At 41.3% G+C, this 19,854-nt stretch overlaps 1 protein-coding gene across 10 annotated transcripts in view; it reads right to left on the bottom strand.

Annotated features, from left to right (window-relative positions):
• MICAL3 (microtubule associated monooxygenase, calponin and LIM domain containing 3) overlaps positions 1–19,854 on the bottom strand; it is a 184,015-nt gene that overhangs the window by 102,871 nt on the left and 61,290 nt on the right. For all 10 annotated transcript variants that reach the window (XM_065682824.1, XM_065682867.1, XM_065682860.1 and 7 more), the window contains exon 2: positions 5,207–5,582. In XM_065682824.1, coding sequence (XP_065538896.1) covers positions 5,207–5,470 — 264 coding nt within the window. In that variant the 5' untranslated portion in view covers positions 5,471–5,582. The remainder of the gene's footprint in view (positions 1–5,206; positions 5,583–19,854) is intronic.

A 19,854-nucleotide genomic window follows, 5' to 3' on the forward strand; every position in this document is an offset into this window, starting at 1 on the left:
GTACCAGTCTATTCTGTTATACCATTTTTGTACTTTGGTTTCTATTGAGTATCAACCAGACCCACAGCATAAAGACCTTGCTACAGTGATGACAGCTGCTGCCATGTGAGTATTTTCCAGATCCTTAACTACCTTTACGGCTGGACAGCAAAGCTCTGAGAAATTCTTATGTATGCTAAAACTTAATCAGAACCCAACCTTCTGATAATCAGCCTGTTCTAAAGCAACGCTCTTTCTTTGTTGGCCATTCCCAACTGCCAGTTTTTACAGGTTGCCACATTTGCACCAGTTTTTTACTGGGGCGTAAATTTTGCAAATAATGTGAAACTGCAAATATGAAGTCTGAATGATGAATAAAACAGTCCAAGTTACAGCAGTGACAAGTTTACAGGCTGGAGAGTTGGGCGGGGAGAAACTTGATGAAATTTAACAAGGGCAAGTGTAGAGTCTTGCATCTGGGGAAGAACAACCCCATGTACCAGTACAGGTTGGGGGGTGACCTGCTGGAAAGTAGTGAAGGGGAAAGGGACCTGGGGGTCCTGGTGGATAGGAGGATGACCATGAGCCAGCAATGTGCTCTTGTGGCCAAGAAGGCAAATGGCATCTTAGGGTGCATTAGAAAGGGAGTGGTTAGTAGGTCCAGAGAGGTTCTCCTCCCCCTCTACTCAGCCTTGGTGAGGCCGCATCTGGAATATTGCGTCCAGTTCTGGGCCCCTCTGTTCAAGAAGGACAGGGAATTGCTTGAAGGAGTCCAGCGCAGAGCCACAAAGATGATTAAGGGAGTGGAACATCTCCCTTATGAGGAGAGGCTGAGGGAGCTGGGTCTCTTTAGCTTGCAAAAGAGGAGACTGAGGGGTGACCTCATCAATGTTTACAAATATGTGAAGGGTAGGTGTCAGGATGATGGAGCTAGGCTTTTTTCAGTGATATCCAGTGATAGGACAAGGGGCAATGGGTGTAAACTGGAGCATAGGAAGTTCCACGTTAACATCAGGAAGAACTTCTTTACTGTAAGAGTGACAGAGCACTGGAACAGGCTGCCCAGGGGGGTTGTGGAGTCTCCTACACTGGAGATATTCAAGGCCCGCCTGGACAAGTTCCTGTGTGATGTACTGTAGGTTACCCTGCTCTTGCAGGGGGGTTGGACTAGATGATCTTTTTAGGTCCCTTCCAACCCTTGGGATTCTGTGATTCTGTGATTCTGTGTGACAACATAACAACTGACACGTGAACTCAAAGTAAGGCTACTGTATGAGATGTCACGTACATCTGAGGGCAGAGATCCAAGCCTTGAGGAAAGGGCGCTTCTTTAAAGAAGCACTGCTTCTTTAGTAGGTTCAAGAACCTGAAGGTATATGGGAAGAAAAGGCAAGCCCAACCAGTGAGCTATTAAATTCCTAAATAGACTTGTATATTGAACACGTGTCCAACCTGTCATTTGTTAAACGGGATCATCAATTAAGATCTAATACATTCTTCCAACTTAGTATTGTTTTCTTTGTAGGTAGGTATAACTCTCAAACACCACTTACATCTTTCTCTTTTTTAACTTTTAAGAAAATGAGCTGAGTATATAATTTATCCAGGTAATAATTTTGCTTGCCTGACAGCTACAGTTTTCAAAGAGACTGGGTTCTATAAGCAACAAGATCTCACTGAGTTGAGTGATTTTAATTCTTCTGATGACTTTACCCATATAAAAGATATGCTGCAGTACACAACAGCAAAGGAATTGTACTAAAATCAGCCTATTCAAACTCATGGCTGCATAATCAAATTATAAATTATTTGCCTGCAATTTTGTCACAGAAATGTAAATTTTTTTTTCCTCTACAACCTTCCCCCACACAAGGATGTGGTAAACAACATGTAGGTTATGTTCAAGACCCTTGATGCAAAATATGTGACACTCAGTGAAATAATTTACGGTGAAAGTTGCATTTTTTTAACCACCACAAAACTATTAATTACATTGTTAAAAACACGGTGAGATTTAAGCACAATTAAAAATAGAAGATTCTGCACCCTTTTCCACCTTCTTCGCGCTTTTTCCAGCGGCAGATCTCTCACAGAAACCTACTTCTGATACTCGCATAGGCAGCAGTAACTATATGGGATGTCAAGTACAGCCAAGCAAATAAAGGCAACAGCTCCTGTTGCTCCTTGTTCCCTTTCCTGCAATGACAACGAACAACTGCTGCAACTTCGTGCACTAAAACTGTCTCACCCCTCAAGAAACACTTCTTGCTCAAGATCTCTCAGACAGATTATATGAAGTTTCCAGTAACACCACCATGGTAATGGAACATTAAATGCAAACTGAAATCCTGTAATCTCTGTATAACCAATGAAGAGAGAGCACCATTTGTAACTATTTACATTTGAACAGCCCATCACATCCAAGCCTTGCTTTCGTGAATGCTGACTATCGGAATTCTGGTTAACCTGGACGCTGGCCATGTGAGGCACTAACTGCCCAACACCAGTCACAGCACTTCATCCCCGACTGATTTTTAAATGGGCAAATAAGAGGTATGCTACAGAGAATGCAAACTTCAAAACTGGTTTATGTTCAAGTGTAGAGAAGCCGAGCTTCCTAAAGAAATGACTGAATTCTGTTCTGGTAACATGGGTAAAACCTTTATCCTTATTTTAAATTCTATCACCTCCACACGCCCACTTAAATGTTTGTATTTTTTAATCAGTGTTTTGCAAATTACTTTAAACATTACAAATATAAAACTAAGTGAGCTAGTTTCCTAGATAAAGTATGATTCAGTTTTACAAAAGGCTTCTATTTTGAATAGTTATGCTTGTCTCTTCAGAATTACATATAAACTTAATGGCAGACTTAATGGCAGATACTACTAGGATAGGAAATGAGTAATTAACAGAAGCATATGTGAAAAATACATAAAGAATACATACATTTATAATTTCTTTACATTAAAGATTTCAACAAAATTTACATATACAAAAAATATTTTCCATCACAGGTATATATTCTTTAACACATGCTAAAAAAAATAAGTATATTTTAACCAAATACCACTTTCTCTCTGATATTAATTTCACTACTCAAAATGGTGTGAATCCCAAATCCACAGTCCTATACATTTCTGGATTGAGGCAGAAGAGGATGCTACCTTTAATTTATCCACCATCCACCCTTTCTACTTGTGTTTCTATACAGCATCTCACCAACAGCTTCATAGAAAGACTGGCAAATTACTCTCTGGCTTGCCTCCATTCCTCTCCCTCTTTTCCTTTATTCTCTTTCATAGCTGGGTGGCAAACCTCCACTCATATCTTTTCCTCTTTTAAAAAATGTTCTCGTAATCAAGCACTACCCAAATCACTCATTCTTCCATTAAATCTCTTATTTCACGTTGCATCTCTATTATCAAAGCAATGTTTTCTTCAGTGGTAGCAAACACAGTCTTGCCCACTAAGATACATTCAGAGCCCAGATGCAAAAAATCACTCTTTTGGTCTGTTACTTCAAATAAGTTAAAATACCTCTACATTCTTTCAGAGCTTTCTCAGTCTCCTTCTTATTAAAACACAAGCTACCTGCTTTCATTTCACAGCCTTTAACACCCCATTTCAGTTGTACCCATCACATTTCATTCAAAATAAATTCCTCAATACAGTGAATAAAAAGTGAGTCAGTTTTCAGGAAAAGAGTTTTGAATTTGTCTCCATGATGTTCACATAGTGCTCAGAAGGTTTATTCCTAAATGTACACGAAAATCACTACATTTAACTTCCTGTAAGTCCTTCCTTTCTTATCCTGTCTGAAAAACGTAAACCTTAACAGTGACTGGACTTGTGCAGTGTTGCAGCCACTGCCCACTGTGATTACCAGTGGTGCCCAACTGTTTTAATGTTTTCCAAGTTAATCTATATGCACTGTTACCTTTCATCTGATGTACCCACTGTAAACTTTGAGGAAAGCATTATCTTTATAAGACATAGAACAAGTGCACCTTGGCCCATTACTGATTTTTCCAAGTGTTATTGTAGTCAATAATAAATACCACCATTCATATGAAAATGGCCACCGGGAAGTGCAACAGAATAAACAATCAAGAAACTAACTTAAGGTTCTAATATCTATCTGGAAATTAGACTTCAGTTCACAGATCTGAAATGACTGGCATAACCGAAACAGTTCTCTACTAAGGAATTAGTCATTAATTCCTCCTATTAAGATACGTACTTCCTTCTCCCAAGGATGAATATTCAAGAGAAGAAGCAGCATTTATTGTCTTCAATAGAGGCGGCCAGAATCCTGTTCTAATTTTATCATATCCCATACCATTTTCCTTTTTTTAAGGGAGTATACAATTATTTGCAAAAATAACCTATTCCATTCACATTTTTATGAATGATATAAAGAACTGCTTTCAGTTACAACAATACAAATAAATAAGTTCATAACATGCAGTCCAATAAGGGTGCAGCACATAAATACCAGCCCACAATAATCCAGGTTAAAGAAAAAAGTAGGGTGTGTACGTAAAAGCAGGAACTGCTGCAGTAAATACCACACATACCAATCTTTTAAAAGGGACTGATATGAGTTTCCACAGCATTTTTTTTTTTCTTCTCTGAACACGGAATACAAGTGACTGCCTTTTTAATGGAAAATAGAGTATTTTGCCAAATTGGCAGGGAAGTTCTCATTTCTTGAGAGAGTTATGAGAATTTTCAAATGAAAGTTGGAAATTTCCAAACACACATATTTTGTACCTAGATTCCAACAGCAAATTTCACATGCCTGTTATTGTCTAGTAAAAAAAAAAAAAATAAAATAAGAAAAATAAAAAGAAAAGCCTCCCAAGATTCAAGATTTAGCAATTAAGATTTTCCAGCCATCCATGGTATTAATGCCATAAAAACGTATAACATTGAAACTTGCAGGCTGCTTCCCACTGAATTACAAACATTCTGGTCATTCCCAAGAATTTCCATTTAACCTCCCCTATTCAGGTTGGCAGTCAAATTTGGTAGTAGCGAAAAAAACCTCAAGTGCTAACAAATCACAACTATATTATAAATAGCATGTGTGAGAGCATTCCCGTATCTTATACTGATTATACTGGTACCAGTGTAACATCTTTCTACATCAAGATGTTTTATTGTGCATTCCAGAGACAAACAGGGTAACAGTTGTCTTGATGACTGTGAACAGACCTCTTACCTTTGTGTTGGCGCATGCTTTCCCCTTCTTATAGTCCTTATGGCTGCCTCTTTTATCCAATTTTGCCCACAAGGCTTTGGCTTTCCAGTAATTGAGCTTGGACTTGAGTTTGTGGTAGAATGAACGATAATCCTTGGGCTTTAGTTCTAGGTAGTCGCAGAGCTCTTGGAAAGCCTTAAGAGTCCCCTTGCAGGTTGAAGCCTGGACAAATCTGTCAAAGAGAACGTGAGCCTGGTTCACCTTCTCATTCTTACTTTCCTCCATGCTTCACACTTTGCAGCTGCCCTGAGGGGCAGCTGTTGTCTTCCAGTGTGCCAGATTTCCCGATGCTGGTCTGCTGAGCCACTTTCACCTCTGGCTTATGAGCATTATTAACCTATAAAATGAAAAAGAAGATGTAACTGAGCCCGCTTTTTTTTTCTTTTCAAAATTTTTTCTAAGCCTGCTGAACTGAGAGCCCAGATTCTCAGAACTAGTAACACATCAGCCCTAAGTCAGTCAACCTACCCACGCTGACTGAATCAGAGCCTTCCGAAGCTCACCGAGCCTCAGACAGAAGAGCATCGCACCTCTGTTAAATCACAAAATGCTTTAACCTGAGCCAGTCCCTAGACGGTGGCATCTGAACTGATCTCACATGAACAACAGAGAAGTTAAATTGGCAGATGTTGTGCGATGGCTGGAAATAGGTGGAGGTTTTTAAAAAAAAGAAGAAGATGCAGACTTACTACTGTAACAGTCACTGCGGTAACACCACGGTAATGGTTACAGGCTTGTCTTAAAAAACACTTCCACCACAAAGTATAAAGCAGTTGGTTTTCCACCAGTAAAATCAGTTTTGGCTCTTTCATTCTAAAAGAATATGTGTCTTTGCTCATGATAAATAGAAAAGAGAAAAAAGGTTGGTACGGCACAAGCTGGTATCTCCGCTGGAGTCCTTGCAAACAAGTGACATAACAAACCCAGTGATGGCTTCTGCAACGCTAGGAAGAACTTAAACCTGCTGAGAGCAATCAAATTTAGGAAAAGATGTCAAGACTGAAGAAAGGAAAAAAAACCCCAACCCTATCTGTGTTGCATCAAGCAGTATAAACATCTGTCTTACCTAGAGCCTATGCATGTATTCCTGTTGGTAATAAGCAGTGTTAGAGCGAAATGTGGCCGACGAGCCATTCATGTGAGATTCTCAGAGTGCCTCCTCTACTCTGTGGCTTTCAACTTCTTTCAATAAGCAGGTCCCTACAAGTTTTAGGTGGCAGTTGGTGTCCTCAGCAGATTAAATATGCTAAGAGAAGGTCTGTTAGTCTCAGCTGCTTTTCTGGGATCCCTCGGAAGCAGCCTGAAGACCTACAGAACTGTGTCACAAATAGCAGATTTTGTTTGAAGAATAAATACTTTCTCTCCCTCTCTCTCATATATAATAAACCTCTTTCTTCCTTTTGTACATAAGACTCTGCTCTCTAAGAAAGAGCACTTCTGTTTGTCTTCAGATAGGAGGGCTGCATGGGAACGTATGTGGGAACTATGGAAATTAAAGCATGAGTTGCTTTTTGTCCTTTGTTGGGGCTTTTTTTTTTTTTGCAAAGGGTAGAAAAGGTAAGAAAAAAGGAAACATGTGGACTTGGATAAAACCTTTTAGATTCTCACCGGCTCTTTTCCTGCTCTCAGCAGACAGGAAGCCAAGTAAAACATTACAGCTCATGTCTCTTCCCCTCCTGCATGACAGCTCTGCAGCAGTTTATTTGGGCACTCCTGCATTTCAGCCTAACAAGGTATTTATTGCTTATGTTTAGAAATAGCAAAGGAGACCTGGAAAGCACTATATACAGCCATAAATTGTTTGCTATTAAAAATTATATTTCTTACAGAAGCCACAGAACAACAATGGGTTATACTGGAGAATGAGATTCTGACTTTATTAGGACAACTGCCTCAGACGCCTCAGGACACATGAAGCTGGTTTTCTCACTGGCTCATAGTGAAGCCATGTCCATATCAGTACTGTTCACTAAGCAGGATGGAACTACTTTCCTTATTTTTAATCTTAACCTCACTCTTGTGAAGCTGGAAACTTGCTTCAGACTTGCAGCTCAGGGTAACCACTGCACTCCAGCAGAGGTCTAAGACACTGTGCCTGTATCTCCTCTTTTGCTCTCAAGAATGTTATAAAGAGCTCCAATATATCAGCTCTTACACTGAGGGAGTAAATTCAGTGTGATGTGTAATAAAAACACAATAAAATACCTACAGCCTAATACTACATGCCTTAGTCACCACAACCTTGAAAGTTGAATACCACTTCGTGTTTCCTCCACATCTTGCAACCCACTCTCCCAACCACTCACTTTATACCAGTGCTTCAGGTGACTGACACTCCCTAAGAAAAGAAAAAAATTGAAGTCATATGATGGTTTAGTGTGAGGTGTCCCTGCCCATGCCGGGGGGTTGGAACTAGATGATCTTGAGGTCCTTTCCAACCCTAACTATTCTATGATTCTATGACCTAAATTAAGTGGAGTGGCAATTTAAGGCTGTTAGTCCGCAGTCCATTACTGATATATCTAGATGTAAGTACAACATAGGTTTTATTTCTTACTCTTGCTTCGATTGTACTTTTTCAAAGGAGTGAAGAAGCACTCTTCCTGCACTGCTCAAGAGAGATCCTGTAGTTAAAATCCACCCTACTTTCATTCTAGGAACTTCCTGCTTTGTGTGCAAGGTTTGCCAAGCCAGGAGACAAACCTGCAAAAGCAGGTAATTTTATGCAGCACAACCCGAGCGGCACATTAATACAGCAGTTCTGCCAACAACCCATTTCACACAGGCTGTGAAGTCAGTTATGCCCACAGGTCAAATACCGAGGCTTCAGTCACCACAGCAAGTCACTCCCCGTAACTCTGCATTCCTGACGTAAACACCCAAAGCGCTTGGAACCCGTGAGCAACATGTCAGAGAACATGGAAATTACAGGAGGAAAGCAAGGGCAGACAAGGTTTATTTGCCAGGTTTCCAAGGTATTTGTGCGCCTTGTTGGCTGTTCTGCAAGCCTGCAGTATCCGGCATGTTTTGTCTCGAGGCAGCTGATTGCTGACTCAGAAGCTCTGTAAATTCCTTGGCTGGAGCATTGGGAGAGAAAGACAAAGCCCATGAAAAAAAAGCATGCACGAACAGTGTTCATGTTGCTATTTACAATAATAGCATGAGGTTGTCACTGACTCATGACTGCAAGTACGTTCAGGATCTCCAGCACTTGCCCAGGACAAAAGAAACCAATGCAAACTGGAGACGCAGGCAATGAATAATTCGAGGTGGTGGTTCCTTCCCACAGTCACCGTGGATGCAGTAATATGAATATTTTACCAAACGCATGTACAAGTCGAATGCCCTACTTCTGTCGAATACAAAAGATAGGAAGAGATTTTGCAAGTGATTCACGTAATGAATTTGGTTGTACAAATTCATGTTCCTGCAGAAAGCGCTGCAAATGCAGAGCTCCTACATTCCAGGCAAAGAGCCTCCCCATTATAGGGGTCACACACACCACCACCCACCCATGCACGTTTTCCATCCTGATTTTGTTCAAAGTGCTCATTCAACTAATGACTTGCGCCTGGAAAAACAAAATATTATGGAAGTGTATTTTCCAGCATTGTTCTCTTTTTTTCCTGGTGGACACTATTGGGTTAATTCCATCTAAATTCACAGCTTGTCCTGTCTAGCTTAAAACAGCATTTTGGGTGAATAAAACATTGCCAAAGTAACTGCCTAGCTCTACTTCTGAATGCCGAATTTCTCTGAGCACAATGTAAATGCTTTCTTCCATTCTTGTTATTTCACAGCCCGGCAAACACCACAGATCCACCCTTGACAGACAAAAGAAGCCAGAGATCAACAAACTGCAGCAGTACTGTATGGAATCTGAAAGCAAGTTGGTCCATCACTCATAATACTACTTATAGCTCCAATAGCCCAAATTTCCCATTGATTTCATCCTTTCCCTAAAATTTCCAGTTCCCCAGCAACATTCCCTATGCCCTTGTCTCCTTTTCATGGCCCCTCAGCTTCTGCCTGAGTGATGCTCAGTATCATGCTCTGGAAACTCTGAGGTTACTGCAGTACCTAGGCAGCCAGTACACACTTGCAACTTGGCTAGGAAAAGCCTAAGCACAGATTATTAAGATTATGCTGCAAACAGTGGGGACACCTATTTTTGTCTCTCTCCTCCACCTGGCAGCCAGTTTTCTTGTAGGAAAGCAATAACCTTTGAGATTTGTATTCACTGTCAAATCTGGATGAAATTGTTCAAAAATTAAGGATGAACTGAAAAGCAGATGGACAAATGGCTCAACCCCGTAAGCCTCCCTTCTTTAGGAAGCCACACTAAAAGAAATCTTTATTCCAACAGATGAAAACGTCTGTTTTCATTTCCAGGATTTGATTTATTTTACTTTTAGCTAAAACTAAAGGATGGACTTGGCTACAATATGTTCATGACTTTCTAAGTGATCATGGGTATCAAAAAGTGCACCTTTAGGGCAGTGGTGAGACAGTGGAACAGATGGCAAAAAGAGGACAATTTTGACAAGAAAAGCTACAATGTAAACTGTCAATTATTTTAGCTCTGTATTATGCAGAGAAAGAATGTAAAAGCAGGAAGCCAAAGGTGTGATTGCCATTGTTTGCAGCTTCCTTTTGCACCAGATGGGGGAAAAAAACCACCAGCACTGTCCACGGTATGGTTTAAGATGGAATTTAGATCTGCTCCCATTCATAAAATTCAACACTCAAATATACTGGCAAAAAGATGCTTGTGTTTTAACATTCTTGTCCAATCTGATTTGGTGGGCTTCTGCTCACCATATGGGAGTCTCCTGGGTCTCTACCTCTTTCCTGTCTACCCTCCCTCCCAAGCTAGGATAAAAGTGGGAGAAACAGACCAAATATGAGCTTGGTTGCTAATACAGGAACCCATTCTCAAGAAGAAGATAAAGGCACACACACAAACAATTCATGGAATTCTCACATCAAGAAAACCACAATCCAGTAATGATTTCAAAAGAACACAAATTATATCCAAGAACATGGAAACATACACATACAGAAGCAATTACAGATAATATTTTGCTTCCCAAATTCATACCCAGGTACTCAAGAAAACTGTGCATGTTGTTTGTGTTATGTTCTTAAGTGCCACAACGAACTGCTGAAAACATTAGACCTACAAAATAAAACCTTTTATCTCTATGAACTCAACAAATACATTCTGCTGCTCTGTCATACACAACTCTTTGATCGCAGCAGAGTGCCTACACTGAATGAACACCAACATAAAAGACCAAGAACCTGATAATCTCTCTTTTTTGGAAGAAAAAAACAAAGGAAATGATACTAAGAAACAAGTAGCTGCGCCCTTATAAGATGATAAGGGAATAGCTGGGTAGCTGTCATGTTGAAATACAAGTTTCAAGAATCACCACTATGTTAAATGCCTGACACAACCACATACCAGGGAGATCCCTTCACAGCACAAATCTTCATACAGGGTGACCAATAACCAATGCAGTTGATCCCTATGCAACTAGCACCAACTCACCAGCTAAGTGTTTGGGAAGCTGGGGACATTCTTCACGTCTTGAGACTGTCACTGTGCTGTAAAGAACCACACAGTACTCAACATGTACATCAAAAGAAAAATTTACTTCTCAGAGTAGTAAACGTGCTTTTATTCCAATGGTAAAAAGTACTACATCCCACTAGAATAAAAACAATGAACTTTATGGACTGTGGTCATTGACACAGCAAGTCATATGAGCAACACTTTCCCATTAGACAGCAAAGGCTCCACTTGTTATCTGGGTGGTAAAACCCACGCATCTCCTACATAGCCTCCTGAGAAAACACAAGTGTTAAAACACAAATCCAGCTGTTTCAATATAGGAAGCCTTCAGTCTACAAACGTCTTGCATAAGACCGTAGTATCTCAAACATGCAGGCAGTCAGACTGTATTTTCTGATGAGCAACATATATACCACTTCTAAGGTAAGTGTACAATCACTCCTCAGTAGGCAAAAGTGACTTCACTACCACACTGAAGCACATGGAGGCTTCTCACTCCACCACTTAACAGGACAAAAAGACTGAATGCCACTCCCTCATTTTAAGTGCTTTGAAGCTGTTCCTTATGTTATATTTCAACATAGAAACCCATCTTAAAAATTAGTTCCCACCCAGTTTTACAAGCTGGACTTATCCAGAGTTCTTCAAACACTATCAAATAACCCGAGGAAAGCAGCTATAAAAAAAAAAAAAACACCACAAAAACCCCTAAAAAAATGACTGGAATGACACTTTCACAAAACTTCATTTCTGTGACTTTAAAACAGCGACCAAACAAATCAGTCGCCTTAGCACAGCAAGACCTACCAGCTTGTGACTTCATACAGCACATGGAATGATTCACCTTTCTGAGCCAATACACTACACCACAAGAAAAGGAGGTTTTCAGAAAAGCTTAACTGAACCTTAGAGAATGAGAACGTTGTTCTGACCCAACTAGGAATTTTGAGAAGAACGAAGACTGGAAACTACAAACAACTGTAAGGACTTCTGCAGCACAGTAAGCCAAGTGCCCTGAGGCCCACAGGTTCTGCCAGCACACTGATCGCCACAAGCCATTCCCTGACACAATAAGAAAACAAATAGAGCCTGTGTTTATACTAAAGAAAAGGGGCAGGAAGGGAAGAGGAGATCGCAAAGGAATTTCCTAATGAAACTCACATGAACACAACTTATAAATTTATAAGTGAAGGATTCTATCTTTCAGAACCTGGTACCAAAACACAGACTGCAAAGATCACTAAAGTTAATGCAGGAAAGATAATCAGCAAGGACAAAGAGAGACACAACCCTATGATCTGCAAGTGACAAACGGGAAAAAAATACCATTCTTTAAAGAGCATGCCAAATGGTTCATGAGACCTGAAAAATTAAAAGCTCTACCATCTAATGTAGCATGTGGCTGTCTCCCTTTACATGCTTCAGTTCTCCCTTTTATTACCTAATCATGCCTTATGCAGAACAAACGTTACTAACCATGTAGAACTGCAGTGTCTAAATGAGGCTGAACTTATCAAAGCCACCTTCAGTTAAGTCATCAAGACAAATACCTTAGCACCTCAGAGGCAAACTCAGAGGGCTCATCAGACCACTCAGTCTCACCTCTGTGCCTGGCAAAATCTTGGAGCACATTCTCCTGGAAGGCATGCTAAGGCACATGAAAAACAACAAGGTGCTTGGTGACAGCCAGCATGGCTTCACTAAAGGGAAATCCTGCCTGACCAATTTGGTGGCCTTCTATGATGGGGCTACGGAACTGATGGACAGGGGTAGAGCAGTTGATGTCATCTACCTGGACTTGTGCAAAGCGTTTGGCACTGTCCCACACAACATCCTTGTCTCTAAACTGGAGAGACATCAATTTGATGGATGGACCACTCAGTGGATAAAGAACTGGCTGGATGGCCGCACACAAAGAGTTGTGGTCAATGGCTCAATGTCCAGCTGGAGACCAGTAACGAGTGGTGTCCCTCAGGGATCGGTGTTGGGACCGGTCTTGTTCAACATCTTTGTCAGGGACATGGACAGTGGGATTGAGTGCGCCCTCAGCAAGTTTGCCGATGCCACCAGGCTGTGTGGTTCGGTCAATACGCTGGAGGGAAGGAATGCCATCAAGAGGGACCTTGACACGCTTGTGAGGTGGGCTGATACCATTAGTGAAGCTCAACCATGACAAGTGCAAGGTCCTACACCTGGGTCGGAGCAATCCCAGGCACAGCTACAGGTTGGGCAGAGAAGAGATTCAGAGCGGCCCTGTGGAGAAGGACTTGGGGGTGTTGGTCGATGAGAAAATGAACATGAGCCAGCTTCAGTGTGCGCTCGCAGCCCAGAAAGCCAACCGTATCCTGGGCTGCATCAAAAGGAGTGTGACCAGCAGGTCGAAGGAGGTGATCCTGCCCCTCTACTCTGCTCTTGTGAGACCTCACCTGGAGTATTGTGTGCAGTTCTGGTGTCCTCAACATAAAAAGGACATGGAACTGCTGGAACAAGTCCAGAGGAGGGCCACGAGGATGATCAGGGGACTGGAGCACCTCCCGTATGAAGATAGGCTGAGAAAGTTGGGGCTGTTCAGCCTGGAGAAGAGAAGGCTGCGTGGAGACCTCATAGCAGCCTTCCAGTACCTGAAGGGGGCCTATAGGGATGCTGGGGAGGGACTCTTCATCAGGGACTGTAGTGACAGGACAAGGGGTAACAGGTTAAAACTTAAACAGGGGAAGTTTAGATTGGATATAAGGAGGAAGTTCTTTCCTGTTAGGGTGGTGAGGCACTGGAATGGGCTGCCCAGGGAGGTTGTGAGTGCTCCATCCCTGGCAGTGTTCAAGGCCAGGTTGGATGAAGCCTTGTGTGGGATGGTTTAAGTGTGAGGTGTCCCTGCCCATGGCAGGGGGGTTGGAATTAGATGATCTTGAGGTCCTTTCCAACCCTAACTATTCTATGATTCTATGACCATATTTACCCTAATGAAGGCAGATGGCTGCCTGCAGTTTTAACTCCAAGGCTCACTCCTCAGTGGTTGGGTAAATACCAGACTCGCAAAACAAAGAAAAAACCCATTCTGGTTACAGAGATAACACATGTACACGGGAAAGCAAGTTTTATTTGTGCTGCTTCCAACTCTCAGCTACTATGGGTGTGGAAAAGAGGCAGACACTTCCTTGAAGGAAATGGTGGAGAAGGGAATTAGAAAATAGGACTAAAAGATTCGTAATTACAACCTCCACGTACACTCAACTAGCTATGGCAGCACAAATTGAGCCCACTTCACAGAGCACTTCAAACAGATTATTTAATGGATGTATATCCTGGTTTTGTGGAGGAAGACTGAGTATGGAAAGCAGAAGGACTTAAAATTTTTGGACTCTTTTTTTTTCCTAATGCAGATCTCGCAAGATTCGTTTGGGAGCCAAGAAATCAAAGAAAAGAATCATTTGAATAAAAGAGCCATAAAAATTTCTTCAACCCACAAACCACTTCATTTGGAGGCTGTTCATCTTTAAAAACAAAACAAATCCCAAGCTTTATTCTAGGAAAAGTCCAGGAAGGGATGGGAGCACGCCACAACCCGTGGGTGCAACCTTAGCCATTATAATTACTAGGAAAATAGACACACAGAGCTCAAAAAACACCTAAAAACTGGAACCTTACACCCAGATCTCCAGAACTGCCACCTCCTTTCCCTTAACCAGAAAGGTCCAACCAGGAATAGCATCCTGAGGTCTCATCTGCAGATGAGGACCAACACCTTCCCTACTACCTGACACATGCTTTCATTTGTTATATATCCAGCGCTCTATATCCCAGCTATCATATGCTCTAATCTGCCACTGCCTCCCCAGCTCATGCATGGCCAACCAGGAGGCCAAATCCACCAAGCTTCATTGCTGCCAAACAAAATCCCACAGTGTGTTTATACCCATCGATGGATTTACCCTACACACGTAGCTCAAATCACTACGCCTAGTCCTCCTTTCTCCTTTAAAGTTCTGCATGAAAATGTGTGCTATGCAGTCTCTCTACATATCTAAAACCAGAAATGGCAATGGCAAGGAACTCAATCAAGGGAAGATGCAGCAGACTGTTTCTGGATGCTACGCAGGCCACCACAGGCATGTATTGTCCTCCCACATTAGTCACTAGATTAGACCATAACATTAAGCAATTTAATTTCATTTTGCAAAGGCAGAGAACCACACTCCTCAGCAAGAGCACTACTGGCTGAACAGAGTTTCAACAGGACACAAAGCAGAATTTGAACTGAACCATACAGAAACTGGTTTCCATTATGTTCTGAATTTTGTTTTTCTGGAATGACTGGCAGATTCAGTATGGAGTTACATCCTCATAGTAGAAAATATTTGTCTACACTTGTAAGGCACGGCACTTCTGGGTAACAGGAAAGATATTGAATGTGTTCGATTTAAAGGATGCTAAATCCCAACTCATTAGATCACAAGAAGAAAGCACATGCAATAATCGGGTAATATATTTAATAAATTAGACAATTTAGTTGAGGTCTATTCCACAAGTCCCACAGATCTCTTCTAAAGAAAATAATACCCAGCCTTTGCACGCTGGTATGCTTCACAGTCTTTAGTAACAATAATAATTACAAAAAGCAAAGCAAAATCCAATCCTTAGCAACTAACAAACTTCATTGTGAGACTGTCAAATGACAATGGATTAAATCTAGCAGCTTAACGAAAATACATCTCTATTACACAATCACATGTGTCTAATACTTCCTATCATTCATTTTCCTCACAGGTACAAGAGAAGTTTTTATCAGGAGTCAGGAATATACTGTAAGCAAACAACCTATTTAGCACTGGCTAAACTATGACAAAAAAGTAGAAGAAAGAAGCTACATTTTCTCACATTACAAAACATACCAAAACCTTGAAAAGTAATCCTGGATAGCGTAAGGCAAGAACAAAACTTGTAACACCAAACTTTCAGCTCTGGACGTTATATCATTTGCACATAGTGTTACATAGATTAAAAATAGTAACCAAGCAGTATGTTCCACACTTGGCTGGACATTTGATTCTCAGTAAACGCTGAACCAGTTTCAATTGGCCAGATACTGATTTCCCTCCAGCCACCGAACGCAGAGTTGATGCCTCTCTCAGCAAAGACTATGCCAAGCTCAGTGCCTCAAGCAAATGAAAATCTGTTAGGAAATCAGTTACAGAGGGAAGAGGTGGAGGCGGTTTTGTGATTTACTCTCCTCTCCCTGAGGCTTTGGCAAGCAGTTTCTGAAATAAGATGGCAGTCCTCACTTCCTGAGGCAGACATTACTAGTCTGCTCAAATACAGCTGTACTGGTGGGGACATGAAAAGACTTGGTATGAATTAGTCAGAGATTTAATCCAATCTATGTGCAAGAATACCATTCAGCAGAATTTTTTCCTAGTAGCAAGTACACAGAAAAGCTTCTTTCTTTGTCCTTCATTCTCAAGGACTTTTCTGCCTGTTCTTTTTTATTCCATCCTCCTTTGGATATAGGCCATTCAGCAAAGACATACAGGGGACTGCGGCAGATATCCTTACCTGAACCTTCCAGCTACGTGGTAGAGTAAGTTGTCCTGTGAGAGGGCACGAGCACCTTCTTCACTCAGTGCAGGTCTGAGAATCCCCACCAAGGAATCTACAGTCACTTTTTGTGCAAGACATCTACAGGCATCATTTTAATAGGTCAAGCTCTCAGTGGCTACGGAGAGCTACCATACTGTGACACAACTTCTGACTAGCGTGGTTCTCCAGCCCTGATGTGCTGCTTTGCCACTGCACTGCTTGAAGGCTGGAATTTGTTTCATAGGGCATTCCAGGTTTTCCACTGGCAGATAATTCAGTTCTGGACCTCGGGCTCCAATAGAATAATTTCCATAATCCCTTATTTCATAATAACATCCTCCATCTGGCATTTAAGCACTAGCCAGAACCACCCTTTTTTTAAAATGATTTTAATGCAGCAAGTAGAAGGAGGAAGAGAGACTAAAGGCGCCTTGTGACTTTCTGAGTGATAATACCAACAGACTGCTGCTAGCTTATGTGAAGGCAGGTAGTAACTTCAGAATCACTGACACACTCTCTTTAAGAAGAAAAATACTGAAATTAAGAAATACTTTCTCCAACTTCATTCACTCCCTGCTTTCAGGCTCAGTCAGCTAGAATGGACTGGCAGAACAGCTCTGTAAACCAGGGATGGCCGACAGTGTTGGTGGAAGCACAGCATGACCATCAGCGAAATCCATATGCCTCCCCACTCCACTTCCCTGTGCTTCCCCATGCATACACCTCAGAAATTATCTGAAGTAGCCTTTTCCCCATGGGCCCAAGAGATCTGGCTAACTGTAAATGAAAAACTTCCTATTCTGTGGGTATAGACTAGAAAACTCTTTTACATTTGGATCTTCAAATACTCTGAGTGACCACAGTGAAAAAGCAAATCTTACAGAAATTCTTCATTTCTGTAGCATCCCTGGCTTTCTAGAATAGAATATTTCACTTGGGAGAAACCTACAGCAATCATGTAATCCACCTGGCCTGGCCAATTCGGAGCTGACCAAAAGTTAAAGCATACTGTTAAGGCATTGCCATTCTGAGAGCAATATGGCTTGTTTCCCTTCCCTGGCTGACACCACCAACTGGGCAAGCACCTTCTATGATAACTACTGAATTATGTTCTCTAACTATAGAGGATAACGGAGGAACACTCATTTGGAAAACCAAAAGGCAGCCAGAAGGATCTAAGGCTGACAGAAATGAGCAGTTTCCTGAGCCACATCATGCTGTGACAACTGAGATTAGTAATGCTTTTTGTCCCATCCCTGTTACCAGCTCAGAAGCTTCTTCCTAAACCCAGTTGTTTTTATAATCAATAGCTTTCTTTTAATTTCCAGTCCAAGTTCATACTTCTTTGCTCCTGTGATGATACTGACCTACGCATTAGTTTCCTTCCCTTTCTATACATATTTATGGACAATGCCACATCGCATCCTGATCTTCATTATACTGAGGCTAAATCATGCTCTCCTAGTCTAAGACAAGGCTCTCTTTTCCTAGGCCTTCCAATAAGAACAACTGAGTATTGTTGGGTCTGGGTTGGACTTTAGAGGTTTTGCAGCAGAGATTGTGTGTATGTAATTTTATGAAGGCCTATAGCTCTCCACTGCATATGGCCAGATGAGTTCTCACAGGAGAATAGTGTAATAGGGTACATACTGCAGGGTAAGCCCCTCTTCTGACAATTCTGGGATACCTTTATCCTCTTCCACATCTACAACCCAGTTCTAGTACACATTTTAATGTATGCATTCATTACAAAGATCACTATTTCTTCTCTCTTGGTCATTCTCAAGTTAAAGGACTCCAGACTGTATCATTACTTTTTTTATACTATTTAATTTTATTTGTATCCTGTAAATTCTAGTTCTTTCTACAGAATATCAGTGCAAGTATCAAGTTAGTCTCAAAGGATTAGCATCATGCCCCTCAACCTTAACCCCAACCTCCACTTCCCCTTTTAAATACAATTTGATACTGTCTTTTCCTAAGGAAGATGCCATGAAGTGCAGTACTCATCCCAAATTCAAGCCTCACTCATTTTCCCAACTGAGCAGCATCACTTATAAGTAGCCTTTTGTGTATAGGTGATGTAAGCATAATGCATTCAGTGGAATATATGATACCTTAATATAGAGCTAACAATGCTTCACAGTGCATTCATTAGCAGAGAAGTATCTTGCGGTCACATCTCAGTGGGCTTCTTGTGGGTACAGTAGAGGCTTCAGAACACTGCACTTCCCAGGAGAGAATCAAAATGCCATACATGGGAAACTGACTGACCTCAAGCAACACCAGTAGGACAAAACAGCATCAGGGCTATCGGAAATGCACATAATCAAATTGTAAAAGAAACAAGCAGTCTCTCCAGAAAAGATTAATGTCTCTGGTCAGAAGACTAATAAAGCTTCACATAGAAGCTTCCCATGGGCTGTTAGGCTAGTCAAACTAACAAAAGGCTTGCAATCAGCCCTCCCAATCTCCCCTACTACTTGACCCATTTCTATCAACATAGTAAGTAGGGTAGAACACTCCAGCACTTGCAGAAAAATGTGTGTTAGCTTTTGTACTGCGACTCAATGTTTGAAACCAGAGAAACAGGGTTCTAGAGCACTGTCCCACACTTAATGCCCAAAGCAAATAAAGACTTACTCAGTTTATTAATAGAATACAGTTTTCTGAGACTGAAAGGGAACAGACCACATCCTAGGATTTGCCTCTAAACTAGTGCAGTGCTTTGATATTACTGTACATATGCAGACATGAAAATATATACATAATTAATAGGCCAAGCCAGAACGAAGTGATCTTGACCATGAACGCAAACACGTACGCATTGCAAAAAGAGCTTTACTGAAGGTTCATAATGCTGTGCAAAATTATCAGCTTTCAAGACCTTTAACTGCATAAAGATGCATTCTGGGTCCAAACAGCTGATACAGTAGCCATTCCTGCAACCGCCTGTCCTCTGACGCATGTGTTGTGCGGGGTGGGAAGAAGGATGAGGGAGGTGACCCCAGTCATTTGAAACACCATTTCCTTGAGAGGACGGATGAAATTTCGCTTCTTACTCTATTTTAAAGAATTACACCCTTGAAAGCTGAAGGCGGCAACAGACTTCCAGAATTTTGCCTATGTGCGCAGGGCTAAAAGTAAGTGCTGTTAACAGAATGGCTGTTTGGAATGAGAGAGAGGTTCATACAAGGTCCATACAGTTTCAAGAAAGCTGTGCTTTGGTAGTGCACCAGGATGCAGAAGCAGCGTACTAAAAACTGCTGGTGCACTCCTGTATGTTGTTTACTTTGGAAAATGAAATCTGAATGTTGCTCTTCCCTGAAGGCTTAGATATGTTATGCAAAGGAATACTTCAGGCAATTTATGCTACATCTGCGTCCGCACAGCTAATAAAGGAATTTAAGATGACTACAAGCTATACAGGTATAATCAGTTCACCAAATTACATCAG

This window comes from Lathamus discolor, chromosome 1 (genome assembly GCF_037157495.1).
Source record: "Lathamus discolor isolate bLatDis1 chromosome 1, bLatDis1.hap1, whole genome shotgun sequence".
NCBI classification, from domain to species: Eukaryota; Metazoa; Chordata; class Aves; order Psittaciformes; family Psittacidae; genus Lathamus; species Lathamus discolor.